At 57.5% G+C, this 18430-nt stretch overlaps 4 protein-coding genes across 17 annotated transcripts; all 4 read right to left on the bottom strand.

The window, feature by feature from the left end:
* Nucleotides 1-235: 235 nt before the first annotated feature.
* exoc7 (exocyst complex component 7) lies at nt 236-5864 on the bottom strand. Of its 8 annotated transcripts, XM_037278799.1 has the most exons (21): nt 5646-5864; nt 5417-5482; nt 5157-5341; nt 4969-5074; nt 4646-4871; nt 4256-4423; nt 3697-3789; nt 3134-3202; nt 2480-2625; nt 2253-2405; nt 2085-2183; nt 1921-1983; nt 1784-1850; nt 1485-1523; nt 1301-1366; nt 1118-1238; nt 947-1042; nt 776-839; nt 661-702; nt 458-591; nt 236-388 (listed from the first exon to the last, which is right to left on the bottom strand). In XM_037278799.1, the coding sequence occupies exons 1-21, from the start codon at nt 5703-5705 to the stop codon at nt 286-288; spliced, it is 2166 nt and encodes a 721-aa protein (XP_037134694.1). In that variant the 5' UTR covers nt 5706-5864; the 3' UTR covers nt 236-285. The 8 variants fall into 8 exon arrangements, with proteins under 8 accessions (XP_037134694.1, XP_037134695.1, XP_037134687.1 ...); XM_037278800.1 differs by lacking the exon at nt 1485-1523; XM_037278792.1 differs by lacking the exon at nt 3134-3202.
* A 505-nt stretch (nt 5865-6369) lies between these two features.
* On the bottom strand, nt 6370-8338 carry tvp23b (trans-golgi network vesicle protein 23 homolog B (S. cerevisiae)). Of its 4 annotated transcripts, none has more exons than XM_037279027.1 (7): nt 8227-8338; nt 7780-7862; nt 7561-7705; nt 7300-7389; nt 7098-7223; nt 6723-6851; nt 6370-6626 (listed from the first exon to the last, which is right to left on the bottom strand). In XM_037279027.1, the coding sequence occupies exons 1-7, from the start codon at nt 8236-8238 to the stop codon at nt 6600-6602; spliced, it is 612 nt and encodes a 203-aa protein (XP_037134922.1). In that variant the 5' UTR covers nt 8239-8338; the 3' UTR covers nt 6370-6599. The 4 variants fall into 4 exon arrangements, with proteins under 4 accessions (XP_037134922.1, XP_037134923.1, XP_037134925.1 ...); XM_037279028.1 differs by having other exon boundaries at nt 7561-7669; XM_037279030.1 differs by lacking the exon at nt 8227-8338 and adding an exon at nt 8045-8210 and having other exon boundaries at nt 7561-7669.
* A 1467-nt stretch (nt 8339-9805) lies between these two features.
* Nucleotides 9806-12634, bottom strand: trim16 (tripartite motif containing 16). 2 transcript variants are annotated; one of them, XM_037278848.1, is made up of 7 exons: nt 12422-12634; nt 11791-12146; nt 11379-11708; nt 11142-11313; nt 10802-10897; nt 10359-10733; nt 9806-10293 (listed from the first exon to the last, which is right to left on the bottom strand). In XM_037278848.1, exons 1-7 carry the CDS (start codon nt 12543-12545, stop codon nt 10070-10072), a joined length of 1677 nt encoding a protein of 558 aa, XP_037134743.1. In that variant the 5' UTR covers nt 12546-12634; the 3' UTR covers nt 9806-10069. The 2 variants fall into 2 exon arrangements, with proteins under 2 accessions (XP_037134743.1, XP_037134744.1); XM_037278849.1 differs by having other exon boundaries at nt 11791-12143.
* Nucleotides 12635-12878: 244 nt separating this feature from the next.
* On the bottom strand, nt 12879-18425 carry LOC119138563 (protein HID1-like). Of its 3 annotated transcripts, none has more exons than XM_037278766.1 (20): nt 18183-18425; nt 17826-18000; nt 17245-17394; nt 16970-17134; nt 16753-16878; nt 16340-16446; nt 16139-16249; nt 15850-16024; nt 15521-15577; nt 15287-15427; nt 15116-15206; nt 14884-15035; nt 14736-14814; nt 14463-14627; nt 14139-14357; nt 13902-14002; nt 13677-13757; nt 13480-13571; nt 13086-13244; nt 12879-13006 (listed from the first exon to the last, which is right to left on the bottom strand). In XM_037278766.1, the coding sequence occupies exons 2-20, from the start codon at nt 17889-17891 to the stop codon at nt 12943-12945; spliced, it is 2301 nt and encodes a 766-aa protein (XP_037134661.1). In that variant the 5' UTR covers nt 17892-18000; nt 18183-18425; the 3' UTR covers nt 12879-12942. The 3 variants fall into 3 exon arrangements, with proteins under 3 accessions (XP_037134661.1, XP_037134663.1, XP_037134662.1); XM_037278768.1 differs by having other exon boundaries at nt 15116-15182; XM_037278767.1 differs by having other exon boundaries at nt 17826-17975.
* Nucleotides 18426-18430: the final 5 nt, after the last annotated feature.

Genomic DNA, 18430 nt, shown 5'->3' with positions numbered 1-18430 from the left:
GGGTCGTGAGGGCCACCTTTCTATGTGGGTCGTGAGGCCTTCCCTCCCTCCCTACCGTGAGCCAGTCAGTCAGTCAGCCAGCCAGCTACCAACTGCCCCATGAGCCTTTACGAGATAGATTTCAGTGCGTTTGGCGTACATATTTCGTTCGTTCCAATGATGGCATCATGTTGTCCATTTTTTTTTCTCTCTTCTCTTCTGCAAAAGCCAGAAAAAAATCCAAAGGACGCAAGGGACACTTTGACTCTTTGTTGTTTTATTGAACACGCTACAGGCGACGACGGATCAAGCCGAGGTGTCGAAGAGCCTGTCGATCATGTCCTCCACCTCTTCCGGACGGTACTTGTGGTACTTCTCCGGATTCTTGGTGAACGGCAGGTTGGCGCACCTGCAACCCGAGGATCCCGCAGCAAATGTTCACATGAGAGTGTAAACAAAGCCTGCAACGTGCGTGCACCTGTGCAGGAAGCCGGTGTAGGCGTGCGTGACGGCTCTCTTCTGAGCCAGTCGAATGAAGTCCCGCTGCTCCTTGTCGGGAACGGCCCAACCCTTGTGGATCTTGCACAGCTCCTCCAGGCCCTCGTTGAAGCCCTGCCACACGCCCACGTCTCTCACACACGCACGCACGCACTGACGCTGGAGTCTGCTCACCGTACCCACCTTGAACTTGTCCTTGATGACCTGCCGTTCTTTGTCTTTGAGCTGAAAGAAGAAGGGGTGGGGGTTACCATGGCAACGCAGTATCGAGAGGCCAGGAGACGGAGGGCGGCCCCACCTTGGCGCCCGGCTGGAGGGTGGGAAGGTTCCGCTCGCTCAGGTGCTCCGTCACTTTCAGCCAACTGAGAAGAAGAGACGACGGGGAGGACGAATAGGAAGACGCCAGAGAGCAGCAGAAGATGACAAATAAGACGGAGCAGGAGAAGATGGACGAGAGGGTGACGAGTACCTGCGTTGGTAAAGGTGGATTTGTTGCTCAATGAGTTCTCGGTAGGAGCCCTCAGCTCGCTTCTGAGTCACCGTCACCAACTGGATCAGCTCCGACCTTCGAACGCACGCATGCACATAAGCGGCCGGCCGGCCCCACGACACACTCGTGCGTGCGTGCGCGTGTGCTGACTTCTCCAGAGACTTGAGGATGTAGTTGTAGTTGTTGTGAAGGAAGATGGCGCTGAGGGCCGAATCCTCGTACACTTTGGACTTGCTGAGCAGGTTCAGCTGAAGGTTCCCCAGGACTTTACCTAAACGCACACAAACGCGCTGGACAGGTTGTGTGCGCACACGTGCGTGCCTGCGTACGTACAGATATAGGTGCTGAGGAGACGCTTGTTGAAGTCCGACGTGTAGCTGCTGGATGAAGAAGTGGACTCTGAAAAACACACACACACACATACATTGGTGTTACGGCTGCTGCACTAACATTGACTTCTTGAGCCCAAATCCATGTTGCTGCAGAACCATGAAAAGCCTCTGGGATGTGTGCTTACCTCGGGGGTCTAAAGGGATATTGTAAGTGTCCCCCAGGACTAAAAAAAAAAGGGGGGGGGGGGTCGACCCAACAGACAAGCAGAAGAAGAAGAAGAAGAAGAAGTTAGTGTACAGGACGTAGAAACATGGGCAAGGGCGTCACAGGGAGTGTTATGCAACAGGACAAGCAGAGAGACATGACATGGCCATGTCAAGGTTGGATGGATGGATAGATGGATGGATGGATGGATGAGGGAGGAAGAGAAGGTTTCCACCCAGGCGTTCACCCAGGCGTTCACGCAGGAGCCACGGCGCCTACCTTGCGAGGCCAGCATGGCTCCGGCCGTCTCGTGGAAGTCCAGAAGCTGCTGGAGGAAGAGGATGGCCTGCAGGGGGAGCCAAAGCGTCAGTCATCCAGGGAGGAATTGCCTCAAAGGGGTCAAAGGTTTGGCTTACATTGCTGGTCAGCTCGTGCACCGTGCCGTCCTTGGGCATGTTGTACTCCTTGTCGGGATCGTTCTGAGGACACGCCCAGATGAGGCGCTCAAGCGCGGGAGGACAAAAAGGAGCAGGGGCAAGGGGAACATAGACCAGGAGGACTGACAACGGCGACTTTGTGCCTTAATGCTGTCGGCGAACTCCTCCAGCGCTTTGGCGCCGATGCTCTCCATGGATGCGATGAGCGCCGGCAGCTTGTTCTTGGTGCTCGCCGCCGTCCCCTCCACAGGCAAGCGAGAGAGCGAGAGCGTCAGCCCGCGTCGGTCCGGGTCCCCGAGCGCCCGACCTACCTGCAGCGTGGCGTCAAAGTCGGCCTTGTTGATCTTCAGGTGTCTGAGGACGGGGAAGATGGCGAGCACGGCCGAGTAGTCGTGGCGCAGGATGGCGCGGCGGGCGGCGCCCACGATGCCGTCGCCCTCCAGCATCACGTTGTCCAGCGCTTCCTGCCGTACTCGGGCTTAGCGTGGGCGCCAAAGTACTCGAGCGCCACTAACCCGGCCCGGCCCGGCCCGCCTACCTGTATGAGGGAGTCGAAGGTCTTCTTCTGGTGGTGCTCGGGGATGATGTCGCTGAGGAGGGCGTACTCGCTCTGCGCCAGCTTGACGAAGGCGCTGATGCAGTGGACGTACGCGTCCATCTCCGCGTCCAGACCGTCGTCTTTGCCTGGGGAGGGAGCGCGCGCGAGCGAGCGAGCGCATGGCTGCATTTTAGCCAGCACGCGCCAGGCCGACCGACGCCAGTGGGCCAGCACGCGCCAGACCGACGCCAGTGGGCCGCCGCCGCCGCCTCGCAAAAGCACAGCCTTCTCCTCGTTAACGGTTTTCTTTCCGTTGTGCCAACGGACGAGCGCTCCGTCGACGTACGCGTTAAAACAAAGTCGGATCATTGCAATGGAGCCCACGCGACCGGAGCGCAAACGTTTTGTCAAAGGTGCCTTTTTGCTGGTCGCTCGGACTCGACCCTCGACATTTGCGCCGCACGTTGACGAGAGCGGGACTATCTTTATGGCCGCTCGTTACAGAGTGGAATACAGATGAAAAAGTTACAAAAGTGAGTCGTGCATTGCGAAATGCAATTCTTCTCCTGTGCATTAATTCAGAGGAAGGGATGCTTTTGCTCTCTTTGTTTTCATGCAGCCCCAAAGGGCCAGCCGGGTGCTCTCGCAACTCACCTGGGGGGCCGCCGTGCTTGTCGGCCAGAGCCTCAGAGATGAATCTGACCCGCGGGTCGTGATCGGAACCTGCCGAGACGGACCTCGTCAGACCGCGACGAGGTCCCGGGGGCCAAACTAAAGTGGACAGCGCCCCGCCACCGAGCACCCGGCCGCCGGAGGGAAGGGCGAACGGGGACGCGCGTTGCAACAGCAACGGGAGCCCCCTTCGCTTGGCGCAACAAAGAGCAAGATGGAGGCAGGCGCCAATCAGGAGCCAGAGCGCAATGAAGGGACCGCGACGGCCAAGAAAAAGGGCAGGCGGCAAGAGGAGGGGATGACAAGACGGGGGAAAGGTGGAGGAACAACAGGAACGGGGAGGAGCTAGACAAGAGGCGGGCAGGAGAAAGCAGGACTGGCAAGTGGGAAGGGGAGGCGCTGGCCTGGAGACCGGAGAGTCCAAAGGGGCTCCGTTACGAGCGCCGTCGTCGCGCCCCGACGCCAGCACGAGGAGAAGGAAGCGAGACGTGCGGGCCGCGGGCGGGCCGCAGGCGGGCCGCAGGCGGGCCACAGGCGCCAGTTACCTTCCAGAGGTGCCAGGTTGGACCCCCCCTTTTTGCCATCCAGCCCGTGCTGTGAGTACTGTTTCAGAAGGTTCTGAGCCTTGCGAATGGTTCCTGGCACCCCGAGAGCAGGAGGAGGAGGGGGGGGGGGGCAAGGTCAGGAGGGTCCCGACAGCCGCAAGTAGAGAAAGCACAGCCGCCCGGTCAGAGATCAACGAGACAGGCACAAACCAAAGACGGGCAAAGACGGACGGCAAAGACAGACGGCAAAGACGGCATGCCACCGCGGAAAGACGCAAGGCCAACGCTAGCAACAAGCAGGCGCAGGTACGCCATATTGGATGTGGCAAAGCGCGCTGCGCTTGAGGGGAGCGACGCGGGTAAAAGGGCCTCTCGCTTTCAGCAGGCGGGCATCACGGGGAGCCGCCGCCGCCTGTTTCAATCCAATTGGACAGAATGGGGCCCCAGCCTCATTGGCGCACACCCGTTGTTGAGCTCCCTGGACACACTTTGCGCTCCTCATGCCACCAGCCCCGTCCCACCACATCCAATAAGGCTAACGCGCCGTGCAGCACCTTACCGGGCCTCTTGGGAATCTTCTTGGTGGGCGTGTCCTTGCGCTTGGCCTGGACGGCGGGCGAGTAGAGGACGGCCGAGGACGCGCTGTTCTTGCGCAAGTGCTCCTTCAGGCCTTTGATGGAGCGGTCTAGCTGGCTGGAGCGGATCTGGAAGTACACCGTCATGAAATCTGCCAGACACAAAACAAAAGTGGCGTCAGCCAAGACGAGAAACGGACCGCACGCTGGCACGCTGGCACGCTGGCACGCTGGCATGCTGGCACGCTGGCCAGCCGTTTTGCGGGCACAATCCAAGTTTGGCAAAGGGCCAATTGGCTCGTTTCTTTTTTCAGCGGAGGGACGGGATGGGGGGGGGGGGGGGGCAAAAGCGGACGGCGGCGCTTGCGCCCGACCTTGATTGCGTCCGTATTCCACCAGCCAGCCGCCGATGCAGATGATGTCGTGGAGGACGGCTTGGGGCAGGTGCTCCAGGACCACGTCCTCCTGCAGCTCCAGCTCGTCGTCAGCCGCGCCGATGGCGTCCAGGATGAGGACGGGCGGCACCGGCTTGCTGTAGCGGGTCAGCAGGCTGCGGAACTCCGCCTCCAGGAGCTCCTTGCCCTTCTCGAAAAGCCCTTTCTGCAGCGGGCGCATTCCAGTCGCGAGGTGAACGCCACAAGCCAGCCAGCCGGCCGGCCGCTTCGCTCGAGGCCCGCGACTGCAGAGCGGCTCGTACCACAGTGTTGAGTTCGGGGCTGTCGGGATTGTTGTCCTGGAAGTACTCCACGGCCTTCTGGATCTTGGCGACGCAGGCCAGATACTCGTCCAGGCGCCCCGTCGGTCTGGCACGCAAAGGCGGCGGGCGGGCAACATTAGGACCCCGTCGGCGAGAGCCCCACCCTGCGCCCCATCCTCTGCCCTCACCCTTCCCTGATGATGCGGTCCGTGTCCTTGGCCACATGGTAATAGCTGATGACGTGGTCCATGCAGGACAGCGTCTTGTCCACGTTGTCCTGCAGACGCTGTAAATTCTCCGTCTGCTTGTGCACGGGAATGATGGAGTTCTCCAGCTGCATCAGGCGACTCTCAAACGACGACAGAATGGACACCTGTCAAAAGCACACGCGCACAAGCAATGCATACGTCAAAACATGAAGTTTGTTGTGATCATTTGCGTGTCTGACCATTCCATTGGTCAGCTGATCACTCTTCTCCAGGTTCTCGCGGATGAACGAAAGAGTCTCTTGTTCCTGTCCAAGCAGACACAAGATGTCACGTCACTTTTGCAGGTCAAATCAAACGGACGAGAAAATAAAATGTACAGAGAGAGAAAGAAACAACAGCCACAGCGACAGCGCACAGACGTCTGTTTGGGTGCGAGCAAGAGGCGAGGAGAGGCTAGGCTAGCGTGACCTGCTTGAGTTTCTCCTCAATTTCTCTCTTCCTGGCCGACGCATCCTCGGTTGGGATCATCTTGGCGACAAGCCGCCGTCAAAGGACGCCCACCTGTCGAGTAACAAGCAACAAACTAGTCCATTTCGATGACTAAACTCAACCTGAAGATTGCGTCGCGAGACGACAGGCGCTCGGGCTCGCTGCGGCTTTAGAAACTTCCGGATCTGACTTCAAAGTAAAACATGGCCTTCGACTTTCTGAAACTTAGGATTGGCTGCCCGCCTGCTTATGTCACACGAGTGCTCGATTTCAGGTGCAAGTGAAACCCATTTTGGACTATCAGTGCTGCGGTATTTCTATTCGCATTTGGAGTCGTGTCAGTTTACGATTTAACTTTTATTTCGAAAGCGCAAGTGTTCTTCCGACAGGAAACACTTCGAGCTCGCCCTTACGTTTGAAATAGTGTTACTCTTGCGTCAATTGGTTGATTTGATTTGACTCTGGCGCAGCTTTATTGCAAAAGGGATTCAAATGCGATCGTAAAGATCGTTGTACATGTGACAATGACAAATAAAGATCTATTCTATTCTAAAGTCTTTTAGTGGCCGTCATGAATGCAGTGACCAACTCGTCCACATGGGGACGCTAGTGCTGCGGATAATGACTCGTTACTGTAGTGTACACGAACAACTCAATTCGGTTTGACGCATCTCTACGATTTGTATAAAGACAAGTCCTGAAATGTTTCTGCAGTTTTTGTAAATTTATTTATACATAAATAATGTCCTGGACTACATGGCAACTCGATCGTACAAACTGAAGCGTTGAGGGAGGGAGGCAGAAATAAAAGCACAACTACCATCACCCAAGACAAGTAACACAGAGCAACAACCGCAAAAAAAACCTGAACTAAAAGTGTGCCCCATTTGTGATGAAATGCAACGTTGAAGCAGAAGAGCTACTGCACGCACGTTAAGATTCTTCCTCTTTGGACAGAGTCTGAGGTGAAAAACACAAAGACTTGGGTCACTTTTTCCAGGCGGTAAAAATGTGTTTTGACTGAAAGGGGAAAAAAACAAAGGCTTCAACAATCACCTGCTTGAGAAACTGCCTGCCCAAGTAGTTGGTAGCCATGTTTTTGAAGTCGGTCTTCCCTCCCACTTTACACCTGACGTATCCGTAGAGGTTGGCCCCTTGCAGCACCAGGCCCATCACCACCACAGGCTGCACACGCGTGGGACAAGCACATTGCAACAGTTACGCCGCCGCAATAATTCAACAAAGAATTGCGAGTCCAGAGGGGGCATTTGCCAAGGCAACTCTCAACAAAGGTGGAAATGGGACATTGGTAGGTAAAGATGTCAGCATTGAGGCCTTCGCAGGCGAGTGCGGCAGCGGCGTTCACGCTCACTCTGCAGTGGGCAAATACTGAGAAGAAGAAAAATCAAGCCCCCTTGGCGGCAGCCTCACCAGCCACTTGATGTTGAGCTGAATGAGGGCGCTGAAGGCGAAGATCGCCCACACGAGCGGGCACACGATCAGACCCAGCCAGAAGATGTGCGATTCCGAGTTGGAGCTCTGCTTTTTTCTCGGCCCCTGAACAAAAGCAAAACGTTTTGGTCTGCGGCCGGTGGCGGGTGCCATGCTGTGCCGTGCCATCGCGTCACGTCACCTTGCGCGCCTCGAACACCCAGTGGCTTTGGCCGTCCTGGTCCACTCGGTTCCACCACCGCAGCGCCACCATCAGACGCCCGCTGATGTTCTGCGGCGCCACAACAGGAAGGATTGAGCCGGGGTCGACAGTGCGCGTCATTGGCGCGCGCGCGCGACAGCCATTTTCTTCAGGGCCGAGACGATACCGATTCGGAGCGGTCGTCAAGGACGCCTGAGACGCACAAAGGCACACAGCAATCCCCCACACGGACACGCCCACCTTGACGGTCCAGAAGTCGCAGGAGAGCAGAAGGATGATGGTCACCATCCCACCGATGGAGCCGTCACCGAACCTCTCGCACAGCAAGTACACCAAGATGGCACCGACCCTGAAGAACAGGTGGAAGAAGGACGCCACCGGATGCCTGCAATCATTGTCGTCATCAGGGTCAATGCGCAAAATGCCACTCCGGCGTCTCCACCGAGCAAATGGACCGACTTGATGTTTGTCTTCTTGGACAACCTCCGTCCGGCGGCGTCCTCCTCGGCGTCAAACAGAGCGACATCTTCATCGTTGTTCTCCTGAAGGGGTGACGAGGAAGAAAGGCGCAAATGAGCTCAACTTCACAAACTTGCCTCGGCACTTCCACATGAGGGGCCTCTACTTCATCATGAAAGCTCTGAGTTGAACGGCTCGACGTTTGCTTTTCTTATTGGTGCGATCAAGCATAAAAGCTTCGACAATAGCATTGACAACAACACACCGTTTCAAGTGTGTGCCGTGACGTTCCGCAAGCCTCTGCCAACTCGCTTCTTCATATGTTGAAGGTGCATTCGCGAGTTAGGAAATGATCTTCAACCGTCGCTTTTCATCGAACACGCACGAAAGGTTGCCTTTGGATATGCGGAAGGAAAGAAAGAAAGGCTGGCTGGCTGGCTCACTTACCCCTGCTAGCATGTCGACGCTGGAGCGAACACTTCCTGCTGACGTGCCAGTTGAAAGATACGTCACCGGTCGGCGTGCTCACGTGATCCACTCGGATAAAGTCACGTGACCTCTGCGGGAATCACATGGACTCGACGCCCGATCACTTCATTAAACAAATGCAATTTACAGTATCGATCAACAAAGCAAAAAATATATATCACATAAAAGAATGAATTGACACATTGGACTCAATGCAAGTAGAAACAGTTGTGATTGCTTTCTGTTTGACAGAATGCCTAATTGTAAAATGATATTGTTTGGAATGGTGATTGAAAAGCGTGAAGCTGCCCGGGAGTCCGAATGCGCACCCTTACGGTATTCCCTAATCGCTCGAGTCGATACTAGAAAGTAGTTCCCTCGTTCTGCTTTGGCTCCTCGTCGCATATTGTCATGATGAAGCGGCATCGACTTGAAAAAAAGTCCAAGAAAAAAAGAATGCAATTCCGAGTTCATTTATGCTCTCCGGACACGAGTTCACAGGCTGCGTCCTCTGAAGGTGCCATGACGTCACTTCCGGTGCCACCCGATCGCAACCGATGTCTAAATATTAGGGGTGTAACGATTCATCGATACACATCGATACAATACTCTTGTAATTTCCTAAATAAAGAGTTTGCAGTACCTTGTTGATTTTGCGTATGAATTGTTATAAATCAGGATATTGTTCTATATTTTTTATTTAAAAAAAATATATATATATATCGATCGTGGAGCACTATATCGTGATGTATCGTGAATGAATCACAGCAGGCTTTAAGATATCGGCAATAATCGTATCGTGTCCCTTGTATCGATATATCGTATCGTAACAAAACCCGCGATTTACACCCCTACTAAATATACATTAAGCATGTCCAAATGGGCCACGGTTTATTTATGCGGTCCATGGAGACTTTACGAGGAGGAGCCCTTGAAGGAAGACCCATCCTGATGATTTGTGTGGTGTCGCTTAGGAAGTGACGTCATGCAGTTGAAAAGGTGGCCCTCGAGGACACAGCCTTTGAATTTGGACACAGCCATTTAGATAACGCAACACGATAGCCCAACCCCTTGATAGTTAGCGCACGAGATGGGAAGAGATCCGACACAGTCCTGGTTATAAGTTGATGATGATGATAGAACTTTATTTATCCCACAGCGGGGAAATGTACTTGTCACAGCAGCGTACAAGAGTGCAAGAATAGAGACAAGTGCCAAATGCAAAAATGGATAAATAACAGACTTTAAAGTTCGACGCGTCACAAGACCACACCGGCCTGCTGGCGTCATGACCCCAGGGCATTTGGCGTCATCGAAAAATGAAAATGTCAAGTAATATTTGGAAATGATACGACAAAATCTTTCCGTAGAAAACGATTGTTTTGACGTTGTAAGATCTGGGCAATTGATTGGGCTCCTGCACGCACGTGAACCTCGAATCGGTTCGGAAGATGAACCAATGCCTGATTGTCTTTTGCCACTCTCGTCTCTATGATTCATTTGATAACTTTTGGCTAAATCTGAAAGTTACGTGCACATATTAAAAAAGAAGGAAATCCCGTGCTGTATCATTTTTATTGGAATCATTTTCAGTCATTCAACGTTATCCTGAGCTCAAAATAAATACGATATGTTTGGGAGAGAGGACTTTTCAATGAGTTGATGTCAAACAGGCACCTCAGCGGACACGTAAACTCTGCAAATGTGCATTGGAACTTTATTTCTGGAGCTTGATGTATCTGAAGGTTTGTGCGCGGACGCACGCGCGTTCTCGGCAATTGTGCACGTGCGAAGAGACGCCGCGGCCCTCCCGTCTCGGCCGTCACGGAAGAGGGACGCCGTTTGTGGGGGACGAGGGCAGAGAGGGGCTCTTGAGTGGCAAGGGCTCGCCGGGCGGCACCAGAAGCACCACGTTCTCCTTCTTGGGCAACCAGAAGGCGGGATAGAGGGGCTCCAGGAAGTCGGCCTCGTAGCGGTGGATGAGCGTCATGGTTTGGTCCACGCCGTAGAAGGCCAGGAGGCCTCCGGCCGAGTCCACGTACACGCCTGCGGAGACACGCCTTTAGCCGGCAAAGCCAGGACAAAGGCAAAATTGGAGCGAAAGTACGGACCGATTCGGGTGAACTTGGCCACGGCGAGGGGCGTCTCCACGCCGCTGTGCCAGGCGGAGAAGCTGCGGCCGTTCCAGTGCAGGCACCAGGAGAAGTTGTTGGCGCTGATGCAGCCGCTGCTGTCGCCGCCCTGGCGCTGGATACTCTTGTAGGTGAGGCCCACGTGCGTGCCCTCGCCGCCGACGTCCGCCTCAAAGTAATGGCGGCCCAGGTAGAAGCTCTCGGCCGCCAGCACCTGCCGCCAGTCCTGGAAGCGCTCGGGGAGGTCGGGGTAGGGATGCTGCCAGGGCGTGGTGTTGGTCACCTTGCGGTTGTCCTCGGTCAGACGCAGGAAGACGTGAGCCGTGTCCGGGTCCAGGCTCACCTGAGCGCCGTCTGCGTGACGGGAAAAATGGAAAAATGGAAAAATTGCCGAGCCGAGCCGAGCCGCCTCTTTTATTTACACTTGAGGAAGTCGGCTCGCGTGACGGGCTGGGGGAGGCTGCTGCTGTGCCTGGCCGCCACCGTGGTCTGGACCGTGGTCTTGATGCCCACCTTGTCTGAAAAGGAAGCCCACTCACGCGGTTAAGGTTGCGCTCTTTCTTTTCTCTTCAAATTGAAATTCAAGCACTCCAACTGCAGTAGGACAAATTGCGCTCATGGCAAACGCTCGGCCGCTGACACGCAGGCGCGACATTCCACCGGCCGGCCCTGTCGGAACACGCCCGCTGAGGTTCAGGCTGCCTCCTTCCCGACTTCCAAATGGGTGCATGGAAAGCCTTTGGCCGCTTGTTTTTCACTCACCGGCGTTGCAGGTCTCCTTGACCTTGTCCACGAAGGACGTGGCCAGCGTGTGGCACAGCTCCTGCGTGGCCTCGGCGATGACGCGGCTCAGCGCCTCGAGGCCGTCCATCAGGCCGATGTAGACGCCGGGCAGCGAGATGTCCGACGCCTCCTCCTTCCACTCGCAGTACTCCTGGAGACACGCAGAGTTGTTGCCCGCCCGCTTCCTCCCAGTGAGCGTCACCCGGAGGGGGTCACCTGTAGGAAGTCGACGTCGTTCTTGTGGCGGGAGAGCTTGTCCATCTGCGCCCGCGTCTTGTTAAGCTCGCCGCACCTTTGCTCCAGGTGGGCGCGGATGCCCTCGGCCTGGCCCAGCGCCTGCTTCTCCTCCACCTCCAGGATGTCGCTCACCTGCTTCTCCGCCTTCTCGGCCGCCGCCCGCAGCTGCTCAAACTGGGCCCTGACCACGTCCCGCACCTGGGTCACCGAGTTCTGGATGGACACGGCGTTGTGCTGCAGCTTGTCTATGGCGTTCTCCGCCGCCGTCACCGTTTTGGTCATCTCGCCGCGTTTGTCCTTCAGCTCCCTCTGAGGACAGACACGAGGCGGCGGGCGATGAAGGTCGGAGGCCGAGCGAGCCGTCGGCTGGAAACTCTTGGGGGCCACCTGCCTCCAGCTGGCGTCGGGCCTGCGCCACGGGGACGGCGTCGTGGCCGCGGTGGTCGTCGGCCAGGCAGTCGCGGCACAGGCAGCGGGCGTCGGCGCGGCAGAAGAGCTCCAGCGGCCACTTGTGGCACTCGCAGGTGCGGCGCTCGATGTCGCGCAGCGGCGCCACCAGCCGGTGCTGCTGGAACTTGGCGTTCTCCAGGTGCGGCCGCAGGTGCGCCTCGCAGTACGACACCAAACACGTCAGGCACGACTTGAGCGCCCGCCGCGGACGCTCCATGCACGAGTCGCACACCACGGCGTCCTCGCCCGCCACTTGGTCTTGGTCCTCTGCCTCCTCCTCCTCCTCGCCCCCCTCTGCCAAAACAGGGACGAGCAAGCAGTTGTGACGCAGATTTGCCTACCCGTGGTTTAGACTGTGGTCCAATTGGACCGGTTCACGTCAGGTCGTGCACTTTTGTCTCCCAGTTGTTGTGCCGCACGCAGTGAACACGCGTGCAGTGGCGGAAAACGAGCGCGGCTGGCTCATGAGAAGAGTTGCTCGATTGAGCGCAAAGTTGTGCACGAACACGAGCGTCGGCGGAGCAGCTTTGGCTGCGTGTCAACGAAAAACGCTCTTCCTCCCTCGCGCTCACCCGAGTCGTCGTGAGGAGCGCCTTCTCCCTCTTCCGGGGCGGCTTGGGGCTCTTCCTGGCCCGCTCCTTGTTCAGGGACAGGGACGGCGTCGCGCTGCCGGGGTTCCTCTTGCACGGGCTCCATGTCGCCAGACGAGCAGCTCACACTTCCTCGTATGAGGGCTCAGCTGACGCGAAGAGAGGAGCGGAGAAGCGGCCACACCTCAAAGACGTCACTCGCAAAAGGGGGGGAGCCCGGCCCCCTTGGCTCCCGGACGGGCGGTAGGGCTGGGCTGGGCGGGCGGGGCTCCAGAGCGGCTGCCAAACCGGCCGGCAACATTCCTGCGCTCCACTGGAACGCGCAGCAAGCCAAGCAGGTGGCGCTTCTCTCAATCACAAGAAGGGCCGCGCAACGCCACGCCGCGCCGCGCCGCGCCAAACGACCAATGCAGCATTCCAAAAGAATCACAAAGTCCCATTTCTGGGGAGGGAGCGCCAGGTGGTTTTATTTCAAGACTTTTTGCATAAAGATGCATGCGATCTTAAGTCCTTTGGATCTCAAAGAGTTTGATGTCGGTGTCGTACCAGATGGGAGGATCCAGGTTGCTACGGCGACAGGAAAACACAAGTGAGACAGAAAGAGAGACGGACGGCGTTCGCATCCGCGCCGCGGTCAACGACTCACCGCAAGTAGACCACGCTCCACGTGTAGGTGTGCAGCCACCAAGCCGTGACGGCGTTCGCTTGGTACTTGCGGATCAGGATGGGGTGCGGCACGGGGAGCAGGCCCACCAGGGTCCCGTGCTGGAGGAACTTGAGGATTTCACGTTCGTCCGTCAGAGCCCTGAGCGCAAAGACGGCGACGACAGTTTGCTGCCAATGGAAATGTTTACAAGTCCATTCACACATGTTCACGAATTCGAACTGCTTTCACCGCTTAACTAAAGTAGAACTTTGGCGCCATCTTGTGGCATGTCGTGTACGGGTTGAAGTGCGCGCCTTTCTTTCAATGAAAGCAAAATGCGAAGGCAAAGAGAGAAGACTGAAATGGCAGCAAAGCCGCAAGCGGGTGGCCTCACTTGTCGATGCAGATCTTCTCCACCTGAGGGACCAGAACCTGCAGAAGTCGCATGATGGTCTGCAGCGGAAGCTTGGACTTCCACGACAACACCTGAAAATCACAAATCTTTTTGCTTTTCGTCGGATGCGTGGCTCGTCTATTTCAAACCGTTGACTTAGGGTGAACACGGGGCGGGGCGAGGCGAGGCGGACCGACCCAGTCCTGGGTGGCGCTCCAGGATGACGAGGGCGAGGGGGGGAGTTGGCCGGCCGCTCGGCTCTCCGTCTGCGTGTTGCCCTGCCGCAAGAAGACATTGGCCAATCCCGAGGCTGTGGCGGAATCAGGCTATTTGCCACAGCTCTGTTGCTCGTTCGCTCGCTCGCTCGCTCGCTCGCTCTCCAGATAAGCACACTTAGTCACCCATTTTCTTAAGACTATTACCTCGCCGGCTCGCTCAGACTTGGACTCGATGTCGCCCAGTGCAGCGACGTCCAAAACGGCCGCAGCGTCATGACCGACGTGACACCTCTCGGTGGCGATCTCTGCGAGACGAGAGGTCACGAGCCGTTTGAGCATTTTTTTTCCAAATCCTTCATAGCCATCATCTAAATGGGCCATATTGCCTCCGTGCTTTGGTGAGGGCCAGCCTCCTTATCAAGCAGAAAAACGTTGCCATACGGGCGCCGCGTGGATCCGTCAGGTCCCATCGGGGTCCAGACGGGCGCTCGTCCGAGTCGCCGCTGCCGCCGCTGCCGCCGCTGCCGCCGCTCTTCTTCTTCTTCTTCTTCTTTTTGCACAGCAGAGCCTCGTGGATGGCCGCCGGGTCCGGGTTGAGGTTGGCCAGCCGCTGGAAGAGGCTCCTCCTCCGGATCAGGGAGTACACCAGGTTGCTGTTGCCTGCGTGCGACACCGGGGCACGGCGGGAGGGGGGTTGGGCTGGGCTGGGCTGGGCCGGGCCGGGCTGGGCCGGGCTGGGTTCAGCCAGGGAGGCTCTGCGCTGACCGTCAAACTGGTACTGGATGATGTTGTTGAAGACCTCCAGCAGGAAGAAGACCAGCCGGTGGTTGTCGGGAGCCGAAAAGAGGAACCAGGGCCTGGAGAAAATCTCCAGGAGGTGCACAAGCTTGTTGGCCGACACCATGGACAAAGTCTTCAGGTAGGGAGAAACTAGGACAAAGGCGCGGGACGCGTGATGCCGAGGACACACGTCGGCGACGGGCCAGACGGACGAGATGGGACCCCGGAGACACGGCCCCGCCCGGAGACACTGCTCACCGTTGACGATGACGGTGAGCAGACAGTGGAAGAGCGGCTGCAGGCGCTGGTTCCCGCAGGTCATCATCCTGTGAAAGATCTGCGGAGGACACAGCAAGGCGTCGAGGGACGCTTTGACGCTCTCCCCCGGCCGCCTCCCGCCCGTTACCACCAGCAGCAGGTCGGCGTGCGTCCCGCTGAAGACCGGCACGTCCAAGGGGATGCGCAGCGTGAAGGGTTTGTTGAGGCGCACGCCAAAGTTCCTCTCGCCGCTCAGCAGCAGCAGGATCAACACGCCCATGTGGACCAGGTCCGCGCCGGCTGCCAAAGACGCAAATCGTGTAAACGCAAATCTGGGGCTCCCGGAGCCGAGCCGAGCCGAGCCGGGCCGGGCCGCTCACCGGGATCGGCGCAAGCCTCGTTAAGGAAGAAGAGGATGGGGACTAGCACATCCAGAACGTCGCTGCTCTTCAGCACAAAGAAGAGGAATTTCTGCACAAGAGCCGGACCGTTAGCCTCAGCGTTGTTTGGAGGCACGTCAGAAGGACATGTCCGGACAGGGTCTCGCTCACCTTGTTGAAGTGGCACAGTTTCCACAAGAGGATGAGTAGCTCCTGGTGGAAGATGATCTTCTTAGAGGAGTTGGGCAGGTAGGTCTGCATCAGAGGCTTGTTGAGGAGCCGGCTCACACCTTTCAGGATGAAGCCCAAGTCCTGAAACAAGGAGCGAGCGAGCGAGCAAAGTCAAGGGAGAAACTCCAGTCTCCTCCCTCCCTCCCTCCCTCCCTCCCTCCCTCCCTCCCTCACCTCTTCTCGATGGATCCTGGACAGGAAGTTGACAAACTGGTTCTCAGGAGCACTTGACTGCAAGGCCAGATGCCGGTGTCAAAAGCGCCTTCGACGCTCGGGTTCGACGTCGGCCGTGTTGGGAATCCATCGCTCTTTGCCAAATCCATATTTTGTTTTTGTCCAGATAGAAATATGGAGTGGGCCTCAGGTTCCGAGCAAAAGGACCTTGGGAAGTCTCAAAGGCAAAACGCGTGTGCCTTTCCAGCTCGGCTTGTGCCACCCACGCGAGGCGGCCGTTCCCAACACGGCCGGCCCCGCCCGAGGCCGGCCGGCACGTACGTACGTACGTGCGTCTCGTGGACCGCGGGCCGCTCCAGGGACACCAGGAGGACGTGGAGCGCTTGTTCCACCAGCAGGCAGCGCCGGTCCGGCAACAGCAGGTGCTCGTAGGGGAAGCCCCATCCCCAAGGCTCGTAGGCGCACACCACGTTCAGCAGTGACGTGAACAGCGGGAGCGTGTGTCTGCGGGCGGGCACGGCGGGCGGGCGGGCGAGCGGCGGGCACGCCAAGCACGCGTCTCAAATGGGCCGACACAGTATCCTGAAGACGGGTGGCGTGTGCGAGCGAGCAACGCACCTGTTGGCGGCGGAGCAGAAGAACAGCAGCCAGCGGTCGGCGCTGCGGCGGCCGGGCTCCAGGTAAAGTACCTCCGAGAAGCATGTCAGCAGCAGCTTGAGAAGCTCCGTCCTCAAAGGCACAAAAGCAAAGCGCGTTGACGCCCAAGGCGAGCGAGCGCGCACGGGTCGGCCTTATGGGGGCGAGCGGGGCCTGGCTCACCTGTTGCTGTCGTGGCTGGAGTTGAGCGGCGGCGGCGGCGATTGGGAGAAGCCCACGCCCGTTTCCCAGATCAACTCGCAGCTGTCCACCGCGTCGGCGCCAACTTCCTGCGGCCCGCATCGCGCGCGCCGTTAGCACTTAGCGTCCACGCCAAGGGCTCACACCTATTACTAATTCTGGAAGAAATTTAGCCTGCAACGACTCAAGCGCATTTTCAGCGTTAGCTGCTCACACTTCCAGCCGCTAGTCAAACATGGCCGCTCCTTACTGAGTGACTACTGAAGATGCTAATGAGAGTCGCTACGTTTGTGGTGTGAGCAAACAACACGCCCTGTCGGCTCCAACACAAAACCAACAGCGAGCGACGGCAAGCAAAACGGCCACGTTTGCACAATGCATTGCGGCTAGCTCACCCGCCCGTCACGTTTGCGAGCCTGCGCGGTGAAGTCGGGACAGAAGAGAAGGTCGCCCACCGCCATGAGGAGCGACTCGCCCAGGGGGCGAGCGCCGTCTGGCTCGGCATCGTCGTCCCGGCAACGCTGCGGGAGGCGTGAAAAGGGGTCTCGAAGGGGCTGTCAATTGGGGGGGGGGGGGGGCGCTGTCAATTGGCGGGGGGGGGCGTCGGCTCACCTGCTTGCGGGCGGGCAGGCCGGCCCACATGAAGCCTCGCCAGTCGGCGTCCTCCAAGACGAAGGGCAGCACGCGGGTCAGCAGACGGACGCAGTTCAGGACCGAGACGCGCTCTCGCTCCGAGCGGCAGCCGGTGCCTGCCGCCCGTGACAACTTCCCCACTGCCTGAAGGAAGGCCCAACCCGATAAAGTCAGCCGGGCCGGCCGTTTGCAAATATCGAGCGACTGTCAGTTGCCATTGAAGAAAAGCAATGGCGAGACGAAGCGGATCGCACCTTGTAGCACAAGGTGGCCAGGTTGGACGGAGACTCCTCCCTCAACGCTCGGATCTCGGCCGCCGGAACCAAGGCAAAGATGTCCTGGACCGACACGGACGGCTCGGCCCAGAACTGCTCCCAGAAGACGTCGTCCGAGGCTTCCACGGCCTACGCGCACAGACAGAACATTAGCGGGCCTGGAAAATGTCCACAGACCATCCATCCCGCTGTTCAAACACTTTTTCTTTTTAGACAAGGAGCTCAATAAAAATGAATACATAACTAAAACATTGTCGACTGCGTGCGTGTTGATCAGGATACATGTACGCAAGTGCACCGACTTTTACTGGCTGTCACTCAAATGACAGGCGCGGGTCAAGTGGAGTACGTTTGACTTGCGCCTGGCTGCAAAAAGGGAGTTGTTGCGCGTAGCCACCACCAAAAGTGTGTTGATGCGAGTGGCCTGCCACCCGGCCTGCCACCAAAAGTGTGTTGATGCGCGCGCGTGCCATGCGACGCGTATTGCTGTGCCATCTGTTGGCGTTGTGTGACCGAGCCGAAGCGCTGCGCTGCGCTGCGCTCCGGTTCAGCTGTCTGACCTGAGTGGTGCTGGTGAGTTGGATCACAGCCTTCCTGAAGTGAAGTTTGCTGTCGCCGTTGCCCATGTCTCGTCCTGGCGGTGTCAGTTCGGTTCGGTTCGACTACAGGTGCCGTGCAGCAGCGACTGGCAGGCAGGCAGCAGGTGTCCGCTGATGAGGAAGGGGCGTTCAGGGCCTGCTCGGACAATAGACGACGATGTGGAGGAGCCGCGGCCCCCAGATGCTCACTCTTCTCCTGTCTTATCGAACCAATGAACGTCCCCCCTCCCATTTCTTTGAGTCACCTCTGTTTACATGTAGCGGAATAAAGGTCATACTGAAATGTACATGAACATATATGACAGCTGTAGTGTTTACCTTCAGGAAAATGTCCCAGTTACGACCGTCCTCGAAGGCAGCACCGTTGCTTCGCGCAGGAACTCGGCCGGAAAACTTCCGGGATCGATTTCTTTTTTTTTTTTAATCCGCTCGACGGTGACGTCACTCTCATCAGGTGGACACTTGTAAAGTTGTGCCACCGCCATAAACGCTTCAACAAGCAGTCACGTGATTTAAATCTTTTTAGTGTTGATCATTTAAGAATAGCGCCGTGACGTCACGTCTCA

The sequence above is a fragment of the Syngnathus acus genome, chromosome 19 (genome assembly GCF_901709675.1).
Source record: "Syngnathus acus chromosome 19, fSynAcu1.2, whole genome shotgun sequence".
Taxonomy (NCBI): domain Eukaryota; kingdom Metazoa; phylum Chordata; class Actinopteri; order Syngnathiformes; family Syngnathidae; genus Syngnathus; species Syngnathus acus.
This window is presented reverse-complemented; position numbering and strand designations above follow the sequence as displayed.